Consider the following 22,422-nt stretch of genomic DNA (forward strand, 5'->3'; position numbering starts at 1 on the left):
AATAAATATCATCAAAACTGAATGCTTCTTTTTTCTATGGAGTTATTATTATAAAATTATGTTATTGTTCATGTCGTTACTTTCTGTTTCATGCATATATATCGCAATTGTACTAGAGGAAGGAAATTTAGTTTCTGTAAATAAATAAATAAAAGCCCTTCAAAGGGATATCAGGATTACCTGATTATTTTAGTGAAGGTTTGCATTGAAATATAAAATAAAGCACCTAAGGTGAGGGGCTAATCGCTACTACTAAAACAAATTGAACTCTAAAGCATATTACATCAATAGAAGTATTTGAATGAAAATTGAAACCTTGGCCTTGGATTAGTGTATGTCATTAACAATTTCATTTTAAAAGTCAACAAAATAGGATTTTTGGTTGAATCCATTGTAGGTGATGGAGAAAAGCTGTTTGTCTGTGAAAAGCATGTTTTCATGTTGGGTCGTAAAATGAACAGCCAATACCCATTTTCATAAAGTTGGTTCTAATCCTCCTGCCTCCTCCTGATAAATCCAACCAAGCTTTGCTTAATTGAAAAAGTGTAATGAAAATTCGCAGCCGACACCACCCACTGTTAAGTATCTTCTAGGAAAGCTACAGAGCTGACATAAAAATATATATATTATTGTGTTTTTAAAATAAATATATTTTTTGAAGGTAAAATAAATAATATATACTAAATTGGTTTAATGAATAACTTAATCGAGACCATAACCGAACCAATAAAACCGACTTGAACAACACAAACTTCACTAATTTTACTTACCCCTAACTATAACTCATACTTTTGCTCTTGGAATTGTAAATTTTAACGTTTCTAAATATATATAAATAAATAGACATAAAGGAATCTATGGAAAATGAATGTTGACAGGCATAATAAATATTTAGTTTTTTAACCCAAAAATGGTAATCTCCATTAACAATTATGTTGTTTTAACTGTTACAAGGGTACTAAAGCTTTTACCTGAATAAGTATATACAAAAGAAAGCGCTGACTTTAACTTTAAGCGAGCAATCAGCCAATCAGCTTTATATTTTGAATATATACACGTATACATATTCAGCAAAAAATAGAAACAGAGAAACAAGAAACCATGATCAACTCTATAATATATAATAATAACATTTCAAAGTTCAGGGATATGAATAAAACCGCATTCCCTCATTTTCTATTCATATATAAACACATTTAGAGATCTTAGGGACTAAAGCATCAATCCATCCCCAACGATTTCCAACACCATATACCAAACTACGTCGATAAACCACTAAGATTTTGCCATCATTTCGGCCACCAAACCAACACAAGACTCTCTCAACCAAAACCCATCACACCATCGCCCTATGAACCAAGAAAATATCAGAAAACCATATACTAAAAAGCCATACCTGAAGAAAGAAGAGGATGGACAATCATTGACAAGTTCATTCTTTTAAACAAGATCCGAGTTAGTTAAAACGGTTTGCTTATTTTAGTTTCTGCAACGCAAACTTATCCCTTCTCAAGTATATATTAGTGTTCTCAGCTATTCTGCAATACACCAAAAGGAGTGATTAGAAAAGGCTGCTTTAAGTTCAATGATTGATCTCTCATAATTCATGATTTCACAGGAGGCTAAGATGGAAGGCGGGAAAGAAAAGAGTACCTTTGTGAAAAATAGTTGAAACATCAATCAACTTTATCAGCTAGAAAGAAACTATATCTCTACAACACTTGCTTCAACCCTGCCCTCGATCTGGTTCTCACTTTGTCATCTGGTTGGACGGTAACATTGTCTTCAAGCTTTTGTTTGCCTTTTCCCGACTTGTCTTCCGTTCGCTGCAGAATAAAAATAATTGCATGAACCTTAGGGATACAGAATAAGGACGGACAAGGGAACGTGACTAAAGAAGCATATATCAAACTAAGAAAACATAGACAGCAATAAGAAGGGTGATTTTGCTCTGACTAAATATGCCAAGGAACATTTCCTACAAGATCGAAATTGTATCAATACCAGATCAACTTGTATACATATTACAAGTGCTACTGTTAAAAAATGTTGATATATCGGTAAGGGGAAAAGAGCAAAGAATTCAATTGTAAATAAGAGTCTGGTAAAATGTTCATAATGTCATCAGCATGCAAGAAACTTGCAAATAGGTACGACCAGAAATTACCTGACAATGGATATTAAGTTGAGAAACATTCCCCATAGGTACCACTAATGGTTCCCCAGATTTATCCTTCTCTCCCGTATCCTGCAACTGGTCTATATTTTCTACATTGGAAAAATCATCTACAGTCTCTTTTACAGGGATTGCTTCAGAAATATTAATTACTCTATCAACAATCAACTCATTGGTTTCATCAGCCCCTCCTTTACTTTGATTGTATGACATTAATTCAGGCTGATCCAGCACTACATTTGGTTCAATTGAATGTACACTGAAAAAGGAACAAATGTTATTGTAAAGAAAAGTGAGCTATGCGCATCAAGAAAGAACATGTTGAAAAAATAAAAAATAATGCAAGTACAGAAGTGGATACCGGTGAGTGTTATCCTCTACTTCAAGTACAGAAGCATCCTTTTGCCTACTCTTCTTGGTGCCATTTGAAGGCATGTTGTCAACTCTCCTTTTCCTTCCAGCTTGAGTTCTTTCAAAAACCTCACCTTCAGAGGGCACTTCCAGTATCTTTGGTTCTCCATCCAATTCCAATGGTCTTTCTTCAGGCTTCATTTGGGCCTTGTCAGGGGTATGTTTGAATATCAATTCACTGCAGCGCTTGATCCAAGAGAAACGGGCAGAGCCAGAGGGACTGCTATCTGGTTTTGCCATCGGAGAGTTGAATCCATTGCCATCCACAGCAAAAATCTTATTTTTATCTGAACCAGATTCCACATTTTGCAGGACAGCTTGCTGCTTCAGATTATTTCTTTCAGATGCTTTCAGCTGGCTAAGCTCTACAATAGAGCGCTGCATTTGAGCCACCGTCATATTATCCAAAGCAGCTTTCAAGTCCCCTAACTTTTTTAGCTCTTCAATATCAAAATGTATCTCTTTTCTATCAGCATGCAATAATTCCCTCTGTTGCTTCAATTTGTGTCTTTGCACCTTAAGCTCCTCGATAGACTTGTTCAACTCAGCCCATTCGTGTTCCCTTCGCTCACGATCCAACTTGATTTCCGTCCTCTCAGCATCAAGCCTTTTCATTTCTAGAGTAGCTTGTTCCAACTCTTTCTCTGCTATTTCCTTTAGAGCATTAATATGATCAAGTTGATTTTTCTTTTCTCGCTCAAAAGCTTCCTCTCTTTCCTTCAAAGAACTTTCCAATTCTTCACGCCTTTTCTCAATACAATTCTCCAGCTCCCTCTTTTGGGTTTCAATCCCTAACAAGAAATCAGCACGCTCTTGTTGAATCTTGTTGAACCGATCAGAATGCTCAGTCACCATCTTTTTCATGAAGTCCTCTCTCTCACGATTCAATGATTCAACATCCTTGTTATGCTGTTCTCGCATCACATCACGCACACTTCTCAATCTATCACGCTCATCCTTGAGATACTTCGAAATTTCTTCTCTATCCTTGCAAACACGCGCTGCTTCCTTCCGCAACTCTTCTCTTTTTTCATCAATCAACTCCCACTCAGTTTCAAATTTTGCCCTCTCTACTTCCAACCTATCAACATCAGCCATAAGCTCCAATTTTTGAGCCCTAACCAAATCAAGTTCTTCCTTCAGTTTTAATTCTAAAGTTGATAATTCATGTGTCTCACTTCTCAGGGCTTCTAGTTTCTCCTTTTCATGATCAACTTGATTTCTTTTATCTTCCAATGACAACAATGACTTCTGAAGCTCTAGTTTCATTTTACTCATCTCTTCCTTTTCTTTTTCCAAAGCAGCTTTCTTCAACTCAAGTTCCTTTTCAAAAGCACTCATATTATTTTCTTTGACATCTATGAGATTTGACTTCTCAGCCACATCCTTCTCTTTCTCTGCTAATATCCTCAATCGAACATCAAGACCATGTTCTCTTTCACAAATTTGGTCCTCCTTGTTATTTATATCCATCTCCTTTAACTCCCAGGCCCGTCTCTTCATTTCAATCTCATCTTCCACCATTCTGCGCTTAAGCTCAAGCTCAGCCTCAAACTCAGAGTTTCTGGTTCTCAATGCATTTTCATGACTAGCAATGACCTTCCGAAATTCACTCTACATCATTCACTCAAAAGCATAAATTTCTCATAAAAGAAATAGAAACAAAGTTGAAAATCCTAAAGATTGTTCAACAAAGTAACTCACAGATTCCTTGTTTGCGAGTTTCTCTTGAGAAACAAGCAGCTCTTGCTCTTTCTTGCTAAGCAAAGCTTCTCGCTCAATAACGGCCTGCATGAGAGGAACTGAATTATTATGACTTTCAATGAGGTAAAAGAAACAAATTCACATGAAAGTGCACTCCAAATCATAACTGCTATGGGCAAAGGAAATACACAACCTCCTCTCTTTTCGACAGAGAAACTAAAGTCAACTCAAGGTTGGATTTGTCATCCTTCAAAGCTCTACGTTCCTTTTCAAGTTCTGCTTTTGAAGCCTCCAACTCCTTTTCAAGACGATTTAGTTCTTCCATTCTATTGAAAATATGCTCCTCTCTTTGATTCAGGGAAGCTTGTCCATCAAGTAGTCTTTCATGTTCTTGCTGTACAATCTTCTTCCTCTCACTCAACGATTGCCGTTCAAGGTTGATCTCTTTCTCTTTTGCATCAGAACTAAAACATAGAACCAAAAAATTAACGACTCATTGAGACAAAATTTTATTTGAATTTATAGGCTCATTGCATAATACGAAATCATGGAAAAAGCTATCACATGAATTATAATGTCATCAGCAAACTGTAAAATGCAGGCATGTATCAGCAGAAAACAACCCTGCCACAGCCAATTAGTTTTCACCTGTTCACTTTCACAACATGCAATCAATCATGTCTGTCTCATAAAAACAGCTTAAATAGATTACCATGCAATCATGTCGCAGATTCTTATTCATAGGAACTTTTCATTACAAGACCTAATCCATATTGAAATTCAGCAAAGAAAAGACTACATTATACTAATTAAGAAAGATATACAAAGCACAATTACGTCCTCCTGGGAAATAAGAGAATCTCAGCTGCAAACTGATGGGGAAATAAAACAGAGAAACAATCAAAAAAGTAAATGATGGAATAAACAACATAAAGGAAAACACAATGCATATGACATACTCTTTTTTGAACAATACAATTTGTCTACTAAGGTCATCTTCACGTGCTTCAACTTCTTGGAGTTTTCTCTTAGCATCACGTTGGATGAAGGTAGCTTCTGTCTGTAAAGACTTTGCTGCACGAAACTTTGTCTCGGCCTCTGAAAACTTTTTCTCAGCATCCTCTATCATAATACGTGCTTCAGCTAATCTACTTTCAGCTGCAACCTTAGTTTCAACAGATTCTGTACGCATCTCATGCAAAGCCTTCTCGATCTATAAAATCCAACAACAAAGCCCAAAGAAATGTATGGTCCTCAAAGAGATGTAAAAAAGAAAAAAGTAACTACAAGAAAGAGAGACTTCAAATAATAACCATACACTTGCTAGGCATTCTTTCTCAACTCCTAAAGCTTTCTTCAAACCATCCTCACGCTTTTTTGCTTCTGCCAGAGCGGATATATGTGCAGCTTGATCCCGTTTATGCATTAGCTCAGTTGCTTCAGCAGAGGCTTTAATTTCTTCATACTTGGAAGCCAATTCCTCTCTTTCCAATGTAAGAAGGCCCATATGGTATTGGTGATCAGAGAGCTACATACAAGAATAAATAAATATTAAAAATATGTTAGTAAGCTGTGCGACAAGAAGCAGAGTATGAATGAAGATTTACAACATGAACTTAAGAGCAACATGGGAATGATGCAAGGATCATTATATGCTAAACCAAGACTGCCTTCACTCCACACTCTTATCCTTTGTACAAAGCAGTCATTTTCAAATTAAGCTAGGTAGAGATCACAGCTTAATAATACACATCCATTGGAACTATCAAGAGCAAAAACTCATAAGGAAAAATGTCCACATAAAAAGCACTCAACCCCAAAATAATGACACATAGGTGAGAAAAACTGACCAAAAAGAGGATGAAACAAATAAAAGAAGCTAGAAACAAACAAACCATGAATGTTCCTAGAAGCTCTTATAAACCTACAAAATTAACAACTCAATTCCATGGTACCACAAGCAGAAACAACACCTCGACCAAAAAGTGCAAACAGATAGGTAAATGAAAATCAAGTTTGTTCAATCAAAGCTCATACACTGAAAACACATGTTATGCAACTAAATTGGCATTTAGCGTTCAAGTGAAATACAGAATTTCTAACCACGAGCAATGTTCAAGACTTAATTTGGTTGCTCAACATTGAAAATTGACCCCATAAATCCCAGTAAAAAAATCTAAAACTGAAATGCCTTATATATATATCGTCTTTTGTATCCATATTCACAATTCACAATTTAAATGTTCAAAATATACTAATACTCTTTTCTTTTACCTATTGCACCAAAAACAAAATAAAACCTTAAAAAAGGGAAATAAACAGCAAATCAAAAACCACGAAAATTAATTCAGATAAGCAGTATAAAGATTTAAAGCAGACCTCTGCTTCAAGCTTTGCAATATAAGCAATAAGGGCAGCTTTATCTCTCTTCTTGATAGATTCCTCATCGAATCCAGCTTCCTTGAGCCGCTTCCAGATCGTCTCATCACCAAGAGAACTCTTTGAAACCCTAGACCCCGGAGTTATCGACAAAGCCTTACCAGTACCCGGCGTGAACGGGCTCGCCATCTTCCAAGCCCGATCAACTCACCCTAAAACCCTAATTTCCGTACGATTTAGCTGGATTTGGTTGGATTCTTCACCCTTTTTTTGTATTCTCCGCTGAAAAGAGATAAAAGAATCAAAAGTAGTGAGTCACCGGGTCACCACTGAGTCGGGTTTTTGTTCATTAGAGAGGAAATCGCTAAGACAAAAAAGAAGTTTCTACTGTGGGTGAAATGAAAGACGGTGTCGTATTAGGAAATTGGGGCCGCCATGGAGGGAAAAGATGAGAGTAAAGATGCAAAGAGTGACAGTCAACGTTCCACGTCAGCAATATTTATTTTTTTTGCTTTTCTTTTTTTAAATATTAATCCACGGCTGGATTTTGTTGTAAAGATCCTCTTGTGGGGCAACTTGTAGGTTACAATCAAATCTTTAATCATGATTTGCCCAAAATTAAATTTTAATTTTAAATTAAAATGTCCTCTAAGTCCCTATATTTTTTGTAGCTTTAGAATTTAGTTCCTCTATTTTTATTTCAAAGAATTTAGTCCCTCCACTTTTAAATTTAAAAATATAAGTCTAATTGTTAACCTTATTAAAAATTTCTATTAAATTCAAGTCATTACAACATCATTTTTTTATTATATGATTACCAAGTAAGTATTTTATTAAACTAAGTCTTATTAGATAATATATTTTAATATAACAAATTAAAGTATTTTTGAATAAAAGTAAGGTTGAGCAATTTCATAAAATCAAGTCGAAATAGTTTCAATTGAGTCAACGTTTTCAAATATGTTTTAATCATTTTCAAACAAGTTAGAATTGCTCTAGAACAAAAAGTATTGATACTTTTTGTCTAAGTATCGATATTTTACAAGATATCGATACCCCTCTGATAATCAATACCAAATTAACATTCTGCCATTTTCAAACTCTGGTAGGTATCGATCCAGTATCAATACTTTTCTTAAGGTATTAATATTCTTGCTCCAAAGGTCACTGAAATCAGCATTAATTACAAAAAAATATCGATACCCTTTTAATAGGTATCGATACTCATTGCTATAAGTGAAGTTAATGATTTGGTATTTCATCCCCAACGACTATATTCACTTCTACTACAACCACAATAGTTGGAAATCAATTAGAGGTTATAAATACCATCTTCCAAAGGTTTAGCAACAGCAATAAACATGTGCAAAGCTTAAAGTTCAATCAAAACAACTTACAGCACGTTTGGTTGAGGGGAATAGGAATGCAATCCCCCTTATTCCGCGGGCCCACAACCAAACGGGTGTTTGGTTGGTTGTATTGCCATTACGTCCCAAATCTGTTCCTTCCCTAATACATCCAGGTCCCATAATAGGTATTCCCCCCATCCAACGCCGATTAGAGAATCCTTACCCATTTCTTATTTTTGTTTCCTTTTTCTGCCCTCATAGATTTATGCTTCTTCTTCCATCGGTATTGCAGATATGCCCTCATTTCTTCTGCTTTCATAACAAATCCTCAACATTGTCTTCATCGGAGGCCGATTTCAGCTATGAATCTTTGCTTCAACATTGTCTTCGGCTTTCTCTGTTTTAATTTTTCTCTCCTTTAAATTTTTCAACATTGTCTTCAATATTGTCCCATTATTTGTCTCTCCTTTAGATTTTTCTCTCTTTTTTTACTTAATTCGGATATTTAATTTTCTTTCTCATGATACCATTGTTGATGTAGCTTTAATTTTAGTATTTCTTGTAGTTTTTCTCTCTTAGAAATTGAAACAGAGAGTTTAGGATTTTGAGAGGTTTGGATTATGGTAGAAGAGTTGATGTCAGGTTGTTCTGCTGTTTGGTTCTGTGTTTTTGCTTGAATAAGGTAGAGAAGAAAATGGTGATAATTGCTGTTGAGTGTGAATATCAGATGAAATCTAGTACTTTGATGTTATGTTGAGTGAGAATCCCACGAGACGATGTGGATGATGAAGAGTTCGAGTCAGATTTTGATAATTTGTACTCGACTGATGAAGAGATTGAAAACCTGTCAATACTTGCAATGTTTGTCCATAATGTTTGTAAATGAGAAATGACCCTAGTCTGCTTCATTTCTCAAAGCCAGTTGCTTGCGATTGCATGTAAATGTCACTAGAAGGCTGTTGCTAAGGCTTAAGAATATGTTTTATGAGTCAGTGTTGGTTGTTTCAAGTTCACTTTAATGCCACTTTGTTTACTGCTTTCTAGTTTAACTTTTGTATGGTAAGTGATTTGTATACTAGTTGTTTCTCTTGAATATGCATGCAGAACTTACATATTAGTAGTTACAAACACAGATTTGCTGCTTGATAACAGATAGATCTTTTTTTTCTTAGTTTACCATGGTTGCTTTATGCCTATATGATTTGCTTTCGAAAACACAGCTTGTATGATTAAAGGGAAGCAAATTCATAGCTCTAGTATAATATTTGACACTTCTGATAATATTCCATTTATCTTTTCGGCCCCTATACTCTAGACCTTCATTTGAACTTTACGTATTCTCTTAACTAAGAACTGCATGGAGCTTGTACAATATGACAATAGGTGCAGTTTCACTCAAAATGTCATTTCAATGCTTATATTGCTAGCTTTGGGCAATAATGTGTATATTTATGCTGAATTTTAGTGTGTGAACTTGCCAAGTGTGCACTATTTTTTGTGGTTAATTGAGAAGATGAAAATCCTAATGAAATGATTTTCATGTTAGTATAAATGCTTTGGACCAGTGGGGATAGTCTTTAGATTCTACAAACATGTAGTAATCAAAACTTAGATTTAGGGGATATAGTTTTTCTGGAGTGATTCTTGAGGTATAACTGAAAATTTGTGAGTTTGATTCATGCAGATTGATGTTTTCCTAATATGCTCGAATGCAATGCAGTATAATGCACCAGATACAATTTACTTTTGACAGGTTTGTCTAGGTCTCAATTGTATTAATTCCTTTGTCATGATCTGTTGTGGCCTCAATTGTATTAATACCTTGAAGATTATTTTGTTTCTGATTTTTGATGTTACAAATGTATATTCGATTCTTAAGCAGTTCTTAGACTAAAATATCTTTGTGATGTTCTTTTTTTTTTATGAATTATGGAGAATGTATGGTAGATTTCTGAAATTTCAGGTAGGCAACGTATATGTTGTTGGGTTTTTAGGATGAGATGTCAAAAATTTGTCTGTTCAGGACAGGATTTTTGAGAAAACATACTTCATAGGATAGGAGGTTGCCTATAGCGGTTATCTTACAGGTGAGACAGAGAAAGGTGCCGGTAGAGCGAAGCGGGTTGCCGATGTCTTAGAGATATGTCAATTTAGATGTAGTAGATCTATTGTCCATCTTGTTGAAGTGTTCAAGTCCATTCAAATGATACTTTGTATAAAAAAATTAGTGTTACATACTGTATAATGCTTGAAAAATGTTTATGGTAATGCTACTCAAATATGTATAAATTTTTGCTTCTTACACATTTGTGTAGAATTTCCTTCAAAAAAGAAATTTTGCTTCTTTAGTATGTGGGATTGATGCTATTCCTTTATTTCTCGCTTTCTCTATCTCCATCCTTCAGTTTGTTTCTTTGTTATCTTGTTTTTTTAGTCTATGTTTCTCGGGTTTGTAAATCGGTTGTTGATGACATTGCAGGACATTGAAATGAATAATAGGAAAGTTAAAGTGCATCAAGGTGATGGTGGTTTTGAGCATACGAAATGGATGGATTTGAAAGTGGGGGATTTCATTCAGCTTCATTGTTTAGTTTCCAGCATTGATCTTAATACTCACTGCATTTGCTTGCTTATGTCATTGGTATTTGTGGTGCTTTTTACTTGCAAGTTTAATGCAATGTAACATATGTTAACCAAAACAGAGTGTCAATAGAGAATTGATGGTAGAACTTTGGAAATGTCATTATGTTTGGAGTTTTACCTATAATAGAAAAATGAGGAGCAACAAGCTTTTCAAGTGCTTCAATTTCTTCCAATGAATGCTTGATTTATGTTTGTGCATGAACTGAGATATTGAGGCAGTACTGCAACTTGTCAACAGATTTGCCTTCTTGATCTTATTCAACATTGAGCCAATGTAAATTGAAGCAATTTCCTAAGCTCTTTCTGGATTTAGCAATAAGGAAAAGCAGAATCTTTTTAATTACTAAAACTTTAAGTTACATGGCATTATAAAATAATCAGAGAAGTATAGAATTTGTGTTTTTTTTCCATATGGTAAAATAAAAAATAGAATAAATTATAATTAATTTTTTCTTTTACCATCGTAGTAAGTATATATAGTCCTTGTTTTTTTATAACACAATTACAAATAATTTATTTGACTTTGGTTGTTTTCAATTTATGACAGTTAATATTCTAACTTAATAATTGAGTATTATTATATATTTAATTTGATTTATTTATAAATAAATCATTGCAATATATGTAAATTATATATTTCTATTAAATTATATTTAATAATTATTATTTTAAATTATATTTTATAGTATTATATATTATGATTTTAGTAAATTTATATAAGAATATTTAATATTAAGAATTTTATTAAATTATATATTTTTATTAAATTATATTTAATAATAATTATTTTAAATTATATTTTATAGTATTATATATTATGATTTTAGTAAATTCATATAAGAATATTTAATACTAAGAATTTTATTAAATTATATATTTTAATTAAAATATATTTTATAATAATTATTTCAAATTATATTCTATAGTATCATATATTATGATTTTAGTAAATTCATATAAGAATATTGATTATTAAGAATTTTATTAAATTATATATTTTAATTAAAATATATTTAATAATAATTATGTTAAAATATGATTAAATTATTTATTATTGATATTAATAATCTTATTAAAATTTAATAACAATAACAATAACAATAACAATAACAATAATCATTTACCTAAACAAATTTTTGCTAAGGGTATTCTAGTCATTTTAGTTTTTTCCCTTATGCTATTACACCTCCATTCCATTCAACCAAACACAAGAATACTATTACGTCTCTATTCCATTACATTCAACCAAACAATTGAATTGCTATTACGCCTCTAATCCATTATGCCTCTATTCCATTAGAGCGAACCAAACGTGCCCTTAGAGTTTATTTCTTTCATACCTTTTATTGAAAACACTTATTAGCTTTCATTGTATTCATTTAGCTCAAGTGTTCTTCTTTGTTTGTTTATTTGTTTCTCTTTGGGAGAGAGTTTGTATCTTAAGATTTTGACATAAATTTTAAGAGAGATTGTAAGGTTAAACATTGTCCCTAAAGATTGCCAAATTAGTGAATTTAGGAAAACCCTTAGTTGTGTGGTAAGTTAAGATAGTGGAGTAGGCAATTGGGGCTAAACCACTATAAATCTTGGTGTTCTTTGTTGCATATTTTTCATTGTTTCCACCACAAATTCTCAAAGGCCAATTCAACCTCCCTATCGACGATTACAAGTTGATCCCTGCAAGCTAACACATTTTTTTCATTCACACCAACGAATTTGACAAAATAATTTTAAGGTGGAATTAATAATTTGACCTAAATTTTGAAATTTAAAAGTATAGAGATTAAATTCTTAGAAATAAAAAGACTAAATTTCAAATTTACAAAGAACACAATAAATATATTTTAACCTTAATTTTATGTTTATCTTTACTTGCTTTTACTTAGAATTCATATCTAAATTAAATTGGTTATATTGATTAAATCGATGAAGGGTTTGGCAAAAATTATTAAATCAATCCATTAGCATTTATTGAAATTCATAACTGAATCCACTGACTTAATTGAAATAAAACATGTCATTTTAATTTATTTTAAACATATTCATACTATAGCCGATTGAGTCAGGAAGATGTGAGTTCAAGTTCGTTGAAGCGTATTATATTCCTATTTAAAGGTTAAGTAAGGGTTATGAGTAGTTCTAGGCATTGTATCACTGACCAGAAAAACTAATTGGTCAACTCATATTGCAATGACATAGTGATCATATATGGAGAGAGACAGACAGACATTTCATAGCTCTCACAAAGCATCAGTTTTCCTCTAAAATGAGTGCATCCATTGCAGGTTAACCCATAGAAACATGGCCAGAAGCATACCTTAGAGCCTATATTTACACAAATTATATCTATATCTCAAAGGTTGCTTTCATTTTCTTACTATAGTTATAAATCCAACCTTGGATCAGCTTGATCTCGGTTGCCCTCTGTTCCACTAACCAGTCGGGGTCCTCTGTCAAAGAGGCACGCAAGTCAATGTGATGGGCGCCTGAAACATTCATCAGTTTACGATGTTTAGCTGTATTCTACATGCATGCTACAGTATATCCATATTCACCACTAACTACTCATTAAGAAGTAAAAGACTTCGGAATGTGTTACCTTCTTTTGTGATGAGAGCAATAATCGTTTCAGATATATTCTTCAGAACACTGCAAAGAATAACATGAACATTCATTGGAAACTAGATGATTAAAACTCCGATAAAAATCGATATAAGGAGCTAACCTGCCACCACTCCAAGGATCTAATAAACCATTTGAGAATATGATGTTGCTTCCAAAGGATTTCAATACATGCTCAATATCCTTCATACGAACATTATTGTTTATTCAACGTTGTGAATACTAAAAAAACGATACAAAACTGAAGGAACTAGCCAACATATGGTAACATATTATATTATCTTACATGTCCACCGAATTCGGTTGTTATCCATCTAGGCCTTGGTGTCACCTGGAAATCCCTCTGGCACCCTTCTCGGAAAGCAGAGTAATCCCAATCATATGCTGGAAACATGCTAGTGTTTTGATCACTAGACATCGGCATAACCATCTCAGTGCATGCCTAAATCAAGAACCAGAAATGACATAAACAATCAGTAAAAATGCTTAACTATATAATGTTTTGGAGATTTATTAAACTGATTTAGAATAAAAAGTAATTTGATCCCAAGACCTGCCAGTTCCAACCGTCCATGCCATGAGGATCGTCATCAAGTTGAAAACAGTCAACCTCTCCGGTATAATTGTAATATACGCTTACTCCATTGAATATACGCTCCAGAATGCTAGACCCGGCAGGAGACCCATCAATCCTTTTGCAGACCTACAATGTGATCATACATATTTGAAACACAAAGTTGGACACCGGCCAAGACCCCACAAGAAAACCGATTTCCAAAATAACAGCAACATTATATGCAAAGAGTGCAATAACACAATGAAAGAAAATATTAGCAACATCTAAGAGTTACATTAGGCATCCTCACATTAAGAACACAAACATTTCTAAGATAAGCAAATCCATATCATTATCATTGAATATTAACCACGAACCAAGAATTTTTTCAGGACTGGCATTGAAAAAAATGGACCACGGTAAAAGCATAAGTATTATCTTAAATAAAGTAGCTGAAGCAAATCATAACCTTTATTCATGGTGCATCAAAGTCATTCACAACAGTAAGTTCTGAGTTTGCTACATATGAAGCTTGCATTACCAATAGCAGATATTCAAGAATCATAAAATTGCAGTAAATAGAGCTGCAAGTGACGTGAATTGCCGTAACACTAATGCGCCCTTTATCGAAGCTTATTCCAGATAGCAAAGATGCAAATCAACAAACAGCAAAATAATAGTACAGAATCAACTTAACAATTATAATTTATAAGTCACCCTTAATTGATATTTTTCCTACTTTTTATTTCACAAAAGGTCACCCCGAATTAGCGCACTGATTGATAAAGAAACAACATCATAGAACAAATGAAAATAGAACATCCATGGAAGAGCAGTTTGAGAAGTAGCTTTGTGACTGTATATGCAGAAAACCATAAATGGTTTGCGCAATCCATAATATAAGTTCCAAGTCATACATATCCCAACTAACCTCTCTTATGGGATGTCCCGGCAAAGGCATTAAAAAGTTTGAAGGATACGGGTAATTAACCATTGCCAAATAACTATATGCAGAATCCAACCAGTCTGATAGACCTTGGACACTTGTAAGTTCCCTGCCAAGAGTTTCAAAAACTACATCACTAAAAAAATTATATATCCCTTGTCGAATCATAATATAGTATGCTACAGCAACATGCACGTATGCAAATTTTCTTCCATCGTTCTCACCGGCACAAGTGAAAAGTTTTAGACAGTTGCTTAAGGCCATCCTCCTTCTGACCCTCGGACCTCAATGCATTCCATGAGTTTTTAATGGTGTCAAAGCAGCTACTACTTTCCCGCTACATATATAGAAATAAAAACAAAATAAGAGGAAAAAAGAAGGTGACTGATGACATATAAAGACCAAACTAACTTAAAAAATCTATGTAGAACCTTGAATGAATTGGAGACAATGTTATAAAACGTTTCAGGTGGCACAATATCTTCAAACTGAAGAATCGGAGCTGATGAAGCAAGTGCCCCAACAGCAACATGAGGGTATTTGAGCCTCATCCATGCTGCTAACACTGCATCATTAATGGCATAAATCAAAACCCTTTCCACTAATAAATTCTTTTTTGGTATATTCTATGCTCGTTTTATTGTCCATGTTCAAGATTCGTAGCAAAGTTCGACCCTGTCGTGCAATGTATTTTACCATTCCACTAATCAAATTATACCATTTTATAAACGCCTCAAAAACCAAATTAATATGAAAAACGGAAAAGAAAAAAGGCTTACTTCCTCCATAGGAGCCGCCGAATAAAACAACGGGACACCCTTCAGCAGACAAATTCTTCTTCAAATCAGTAATGAGAACGGCGAAATCAGCAAGGGCTTGCTCTGCTGTTAGATAAGAAAGGGTAGTGGCATTTCTATAAGCTTCTTCTTTACTTCCAAACGGCATTGAGTCCCCATAATACCTATGCTGTTAAATTATTTCTCATTAACATTAAAATTCAATTAGTTTCAACCAAACACAGCCTTAAAAAATTATAGATTGTTAAACTTAGGTTAAATTCTGCTATTACTCTTTGTAAATTGCTGTACTTTAATTTGGTATTTTTAGTCTTACTCTTTTCAACTTTTAACATTTCAGTCCTTGCTAATCCATAACAATTAAATGAATTAAGATATCTTATTTCCAAAATCCGATGCCATAAACATATTAATGCAATGTCAGCTTATCAAAATTGAAATTTCAAAATTCAAAAAAGTAACCTAAAATCATTCGATTGAAGAATATGGACTAAATTTACCTTTGTTGCTAATAATTAAATTTAAATAAAGGAATTTATCTGTTACTGTATGGGCCAGGACTAAAGTTTCAAAATTCGAAAATTACAGAGACTAAAGTTGTCAAAATAAGGACTAAATCCACAATTATGGCAAGGTACAGGGACTAATAGCAAAATTTAACCTTAAATTTACCTCTGGGAATAGAATCATGGCACCGAAGCGGGGAGCGATGTCCCATACAAAACCGGTGTTAACGGCGAACCATTCGATGTCACCTTCGTTGCCGCAGTAAAGGAAGATTGGGCCGGAACGGGAAGGGCCGACCCAGTGTTCAGTGTTGATAAGGTAACGTTGTCGGAACCTGGGGAGGTCCAAGAAGCTGAAGTGGTCCAACGGTTGGGAAAAATACCGGGTTTCATAACGGTATTGTTGGTGGTGGTTGGGTTGTTTGATTGGGTGTGAATGCTTGCCGAGGAAGGGCGGTGGGTTGTTGGAAGGGAAGAGATCGGACAGCTGTGAAGAGAGGGATGGCAAAAGGACGGTGGTGATGATGATGATGATGAAGGAGACTGTGGAACTTGCCATTTTTGGGGGATCGTCTCTACCAGTCAACTGTTTAGTGTGGTAGTTGAGAAGCTCGGACTCGGAGGGTAAACGCAGTAGTACCGATGTCGGGTTATCCGATTCAATTCGGGTCCTGGTTTGGATTATGTTTTCTAATCAAGTTTAATCTAAAAATTAATATTATTTAAAAAATTAGATATTTGAGTATCCAATAAAATGCATAATTAAAGTGGATTCATACGATGATTTATGATAATAAATCTATTATTAGAACCATTGCATTTGTGGATTGGACCATCAAAGTCTTTTTGCCTTAATTTTGTGCCACAATGCAGCCCGCATTTTCCCGCATGGGCCTTCGCATTTCTCATTGGTCCCTTATTATTAAACCTCCATTTAAAAAGTAGGAGGATTCAAATAAAAATATAGGCTCAAAAAACGGATTTGGACAAAAAATGAGACCCGTCTCCTAAACAGGCCAAGTCTCGAGTAAATTTTTTTTTACCCGAGCCCAACCTAGGCCAGCCTGAATTGCATAACTAGTTCCCTAGTATTTTGCTATTGTAGAACATTTGTTTTATTGTTAATTTTGTTATTATTTTAGTTGCAACTATCTTAATATAAAGACTTTTTAATGTAGTTTCAATTTGTTGGGTAACATTTGTTTTAATGTTTTTAGTGTATTTGATATATTATATTTTTAAATTTTATTTTATATAATAAAATATTTTTTTAAAAGAATTAATATGGTTGGGCTGAGCTCGAGCTTGACATCTATAATCGCCCATGAACACCTCTACTTATTATTAAATGACATAATTTAATTAATGTATTAATAATAAAAATATTTAAATAAATTCAAATTTAAATGTTTTAAGTTTTATTATTTAAAATAACGTGGAATTTTATAGAAAAAATATCACATGAGAGCCTCGTTATTTCATTTACTAATATGGTGATTAATTGATCTATTTAATAGTAAATAAATTACATCGAATCAGTCTTATAATAAAAGGATTTGATAAAACACTTACTTTCTTGCATTTCACTACATTTTTTATGGACATTTGATTTATTTATTACACAACAATTTTTTTTTGTGAATAATATCATTATAGGTTATGATCATATCTGGCTCTTTTTTTGACACAATACTTAGAACTACCTATAACTTCTTCCTAACTCATAAATAAGAGGATAATGCGTTTCAGGCACTCGAACACACATTCTCATATATTGATAACAATATCTATGCCAATAGAACTAAGAATCAGTCGGCTACTACGCAACAACTTGAACTTATAGTATTTATGTTACTAATAAATTAATGCATTTTGGTAGTAAATTAATTTCGTTTATCGTTTTCAAATAAATAAATTATATATTTTTTATTAAAATGCGTTATTTTTATGGTCTTGAGGACAATTTTAATCAAACTTATAAAAGAATGGTAAAATTATTATAATGAAATAGAGAAAATATAATATAACAGATACGATATTATAAGGTGATAATATGCCATAAGTTCCTAAACACTTCTTAAAATAGGAATTTATTCTGTACTTTTATTTTAGAAATCCAGTCTCTTTACTATTTAGATTTTAAAATTCAAGTCCAATTTGTTATCACTGTTAAAATTAATTTGTTAAATTTAAGTTCATTAAAACAGTACTTTTTTAATTATATGACTACTAAATGAGTTTTTTTTCAAAATATCACATCAATAATTTTAAAGAAAAAAATTAACAGATTAACGATTAGACCAAAATTTTGAAATCCAAAAGTAAAAGGACTAAATTCTTGAAAATAAAAGTTTAATAACGAAATTTCAAATTTAGAAAGAGTATAGAGACTGATGGCATATTTTAACCTATTAATAAATATAGTTGAAAGGTTATATGAAAAATAAAAAAAATAAGAGAATTTAATTCATTGTTATTGTTTTATTTTGATTTAAATTAAAATCATTAAAATAAGGTAAAATTATTAAAATCTCACATTACTATAATAATACAAAACTGCTTAAAAATGGTATTAATATTATATTCTATATTTCGAAATCTGACAAACAGATATAATTATTGAAATTTAAAAAGAAAATATTGTTTTGAAATCTTGCATTTATCCAAAAATATAAAAATACTTAAACCAAGACCCTAGACATAAACAATAATTTCTTACTAATTCAAAATATATTTTTTAAAAATTTCATTACAGATTTTAATTATATCTACTCTTTTTATATAATGTTTAGAATTATTCATAAGAGAATTATACATTTTAATACACTCGAACTCACATATTTCTATATTAATAACAATACTACTCGTATCGATTAAATTAAAACTTAATACACTAATCCCCAATGTGAATGGTATGATGAATGGCATAATCACGAAGATTGAGTAGCGTTGATGCTTTTTATATTTGTGAAAAGGCTTTGATCCCAAACATGTCTTATCCAATAAAAGTGAGTTCAATTTTGCTTTACTCGAAGTCGGTGGATTTGTTGATTCTTGCTCCCTTATTTTCACATTGAATAAACAAAATTAATCATGATTACAACTACACTTATTACGTGTGTGATAAAAAATTTGTCTCATACCTATTATTCTATACATGTTAAACTATTGATATTATATAATATAATATAAATAGGGTATGTATTAAGAAATACTTGATAGATTTTAAATTGATTCGTTTTTAATAGAATAAATTTTTCTTTTTGAAAAGTGAATGTAGTGGAGTAGGGTGTTGTGGATTTTTTTTATAGATAATGGGTATGAAAAATAGGTATGGTAATTGTCGAAATCATTTTTTGAAAAACGGAGATCGACTTTGAAAATGAAAATGGAGTCGCCACCAATCTTTTTTCGATGTGTGATCGGGTCACTTTGAGATTTTAATAAAACATAATTGTTGACACCATTTTTTTGATAAAACGGGGTCGACATGAGTTTTGAAAAATAAAAACGAAAGTGGGAGTCGCCACCAATCCTTTTTAATAGGATGTGATTGGATCACCTCGAAAAGTGATTATTTTTAATAAACGATTTGATTTTATTAAAACAACAATTTTGGTCCACGAAATTCAAAAAAATAGGTTCGGGAGTCGGTTACGTACGAGGAAGGATTAACACCCTCGTAACGCCCAAAAATTGATACCTAGTTGATTAATTAATGTCTTAATGTCGAAAATTAAAAAACTTAAAGAGATTTAAAGTATGGTCCTTAAAAATTAGAATGACATGGATTAAGATTTAGGAGGATATTTGGCTATTTGGTCGAACTAGAAATCGAAACCCAGCACATTAAGGCACGTTTTCTCGAATTTCCAAACGCAAAACATTGCTTTATTTTGAAATTTTTAAAAGAATATTAGTATACGTAACAAAATGTTAATGAATACAATGGTGTAGCATATTAATACAAGTAATAGCAATGAAAATAAATTGGATAAAAAAAAGTGCAAATCAATGACATACAAAATAACAATACATATAAGCAAATAAAATCAAAACATTCTTTCAAAATAATAATGAAAATGTAAATAAAGAAATAAACAAAGAAAATGAATAGAACTATAAAAATATAAAAGATATATATATGTATATACATAAAATTATGGAAATATGAAAAATATATGTATGTATAAAATTTTAAGTTATGAAAATAAAAATATATGTATATATATGCGTAGTTATAAAATATATGTATATATGTAGATAGTTTTTTTATAAAATATAAAATGTGTATATATATAGATTATAGAATATATGTATGCGTATACATATTTCAACATTATAAAGCATAAAAAGTATGTAAATATATATAGGAATTATAAAATATATATGTATGTTGTAAGAACGTATGTATGTATGTATATGTGTATAACGAAGATTTAAAAAGAATTAATGTATAAATGAGCATATAATAACAATAATACTTAATAATAACGGCAATAACATCAAATTTATCAATTTTAAATAATAAAAAAGGAAGCACGGAAAAGGGACTAAATTAAACTTTGAAACAAGGTTTAGGGTTTAAATCCGTAAATAAATGAAAATAGAAGGACTATATTGAACACGCGAATAACATAGAGGGACTGGAAGGGAAATTTTTCCTTCTCCACTAAAACGACGTCGTTCAAATAGGACTAAATTGAAATCGGTAATAAACTAAAGGGGCAGATTTAAAAATAAAAGAAAACCTGATTGAGAAAAATTAAAAAAAAAGCGGAGGGGCTAAAAGCGCAATTTACCCCTCCGTATAAAAAACACACGGATCCCTGTGTGTGGGTCGGGTCCCGCACGGGTCGCGCCAAACGGCGCCGTTTTGGCGTTAAAACCCTCCAGGTAAAACGACGTCGTTTAATCCTGCTATAAAAGCCAAAAAAATATTCAAAATTTTCATTTCTCCCCACTTTAAAACAAAAAACAAAAAGACTCTCTACCCCCCCTTTTTTTCTCTGGGCACAGGCCCATAATCCGGCGAAAGGGCCACCGCGTCGGCCACTGGCGACGGCGCTGCCGTATGCGGTGGCCAGAAAAGGTGAAAACTTCGGATCTGGCCCCTTTTAACCTCCTAAGCCCGAATCCGCTTTTAAAATCCTCAAAATATTAACTAAAAGACCCAAAAAAACCCAAGAAACCTTTCAGTTTTCGGCCACCTATCCTCGGAGGTGGCTACCTCGGTTGTCCCGGCGGTGTTAGAAGCCGAACACAGGTGAGTCCCTTCCTTTTTCTTTTATTTCTGTTTGTAAGAAAAAAATAAAAATAAAAAATAAAGATAAATAATGAAAATAAGCAAGAAGATCAAATAGATGTCAACCTTCGATTTTTCTAATTGATTTCTTTGTTCTCTCTTGTATTTTTTTCTCCTTTTTTTACATTTGTTTAATTCGCCTTTTATAGCCATTTTGGACTACAGTGCATGCTACTGTTCTATACTGTTATTTCCTTTTCTTCCGCTGTTCTTGTTTCTATTTTGTGTCATTTGCAGGTCTTGGGCAGGTCTATCAGAAGAGACTTACCATCTTGGTGCAATGGGGACTGCTTCGGGCGGTGTGGGCGCCGAAGGCGCACATAGGGTAGGCTGCAGAAGATGTACGGCGGCACATGGGAGCAGCAAGGGCTGCGGCGTGGCTGGGAAGGCTGGGAACCCTAGGGTTCCCTGATACTGTTTAGTATTTGGGCCCCATTGGGCCGTTAAGGGTTTTAAAATTTAGGCTATTTTGGCCTATTTTAATTTTGGGTTTAAATGGACTGGAATATATTTTTGGGGTTTAAACGGGTCAATTTTGACCTGAGTCTAAAGACCTAACAAATGAAACCCAAAATTTTGTCTTGTCTTGTCGAATCTTGACTTCTTTGGGTGCCTCTTCTCTTTGTTTCGGTCCACTATGTCTTATTGCTTCAATCCACTCCACTGCACTTAAGAGAGATATGACTTGTAGCTTCAATCTTCCTCGTAGCAAGTTCAGGGGGGGTAAGGTTTGTGGCTTTAATCTGCTCCACTGCAACTTTAGGGGGATAAGATTTGTTGCTTGGACCTACTCTATTGCGACCTCAGGGAGATAAGATTTAATATGATAAGATTTAATCCAACCCTCTGTAGCTTAAAAGGTATAGGATTCATCGTTTTAATCCGCTCCACTGCAACTTCAGGGAGATAAGATTTGATATGATAAGATTTAATCCGACCTACTGCAACTTCAGAGGTATAAGATTCATCGTTTTAATCAGCTCCACTGCAACTTCAGGGAGATAAGATTAGCTTCAATCCACTACACT

General features: G+C 33.0%; 2 protein-coding genes across 2 annotated transcripts; both read right to left on the bottom strand.

The window, feature by feature from the left end:
* Positions 1-1,090: 1,090 nt before the first annotated feature.
* On the bottom strand, positions 1,091-7,078 carry LOC105787705 (protein CROWDED NUCLEI 4). The gene is made up of 9 exons (XM_012614227.2): positions 6,671-7,078; positions 5,610-5,819; positions 5,251-5,504; positions 4,485-4,755; positions 4,292-4,375; positions 2,538-4,201; positions 2,168-2,435; positions 1,654-1,826; positions 1,091-1,538 (listed from the first exon to the last, which is right to left on the bottom strand). The coding sequence occupies exons 1-8, from the start codon at positions 6,857-6,859 to the stop codon at positions 1,713-1,715; spliced, it is 3,054 nt and encodes a 1,017-aa protein (XP_012469681.1). The 5' UTR covers positions 6,860-7,078; the 3' UTR covers positions 1,091-1,538; positions 1,654-1,712.
* A 5,767-nt stretch (positions 7,079-12,845) lies between these two features.
* Positions 12,846-16,745, bottom strand: LOC105787707 (uncharacterized). Its single transcript, XM_012614229.2, has 10 exons — positions 16,256-16,745; positions 15,566-15,752; positions 15,218-15,351; positions 15,011-15,123; positions 14,772-14,895; positions 13,838-13,987; positions 13,571-13,726; positions 13,388-13,467; positions 13,262-13,311; positions 12,846-13,148 (listed from the first exon to the last, which is right to left on the bottom strand). The coding sequence occupies exons 1-10, from the start codon at positions 16,646-16,648 to the stop codon at positions 13,009-13,011; spliced, it is 1,527 nt and encodes a 508-aa protein (XP_012469683.1). The 5' UTR covers positions 16,649-16,745; the 3' UTR covers positions 12,846-13,008.
* Positions 16,746-22,422: the final 5,677 nt, after the last annotated feature.

This window comes from Gossypium raimondii, chromosome 2 (assembly GCF_025698545.1).
Source record: "Gossypium raimondii isolate GPD5lz chromosome 2, ASM2569854v1, whole genome shotgun sequence".
NCBI lineage: Eukaryota > Viridiplantae > Streptophyta > Magnoliopsida > Malvales > Malvaceae > Gossypium > Gossypium raimondii.

What these genes read in the sequence shown, in the direction of transcription:
- LOC105787707 (XM_012614229.2), bottom strand. Translation starts at nt 16,648, where the DNA reads ATGGCAAGTTCCACAGTCTCCTTCATCATCATCATCATCACCACCGTC. An exon ending in CCATGATTCTATTCCCAGAG is followed by an intron (nt 15,753 to 16,255) that starts GTAAATTTAAGG and finishes ATAATTTAACAG; the next exon opens with CATAGGTATTATGGGGACTC. An exon ending in TGCTCTCATCACAAAAGAAG is followed by an intron (nt 13,149 to 13,261) that starts GTAACACATTCC and finishes TGAATGTTTCAG; the next exon opens with GCGCCCATCACATTGACTTG.
- LOC105787705 (XM_012614227.2), bottom strand. Translation starts at nt 6,859, where the DNA reads ATGGCGAGCCCGTTCACGCCGGGTACTGGTAAGGCTTTGTCGATAACT. An exon ending in TTGCAAAGCTTGAAGCAGAG is followed by an intron (nt 5,820 to 6,670) that starts GTCTGCTTTAAA and finishes TCTTGTATGTAG; the next exon opens with CTCTCTGATCACCAATACCA. An exon ending in GTAGAGGATAACACTCACCG is followed by an intron (nt 2,436 to 2,537) that starts GTATCCACTTCT and finishes TTCCTTTTTCAG; the next exon opens with TGTACATTCAATTGAACCAA.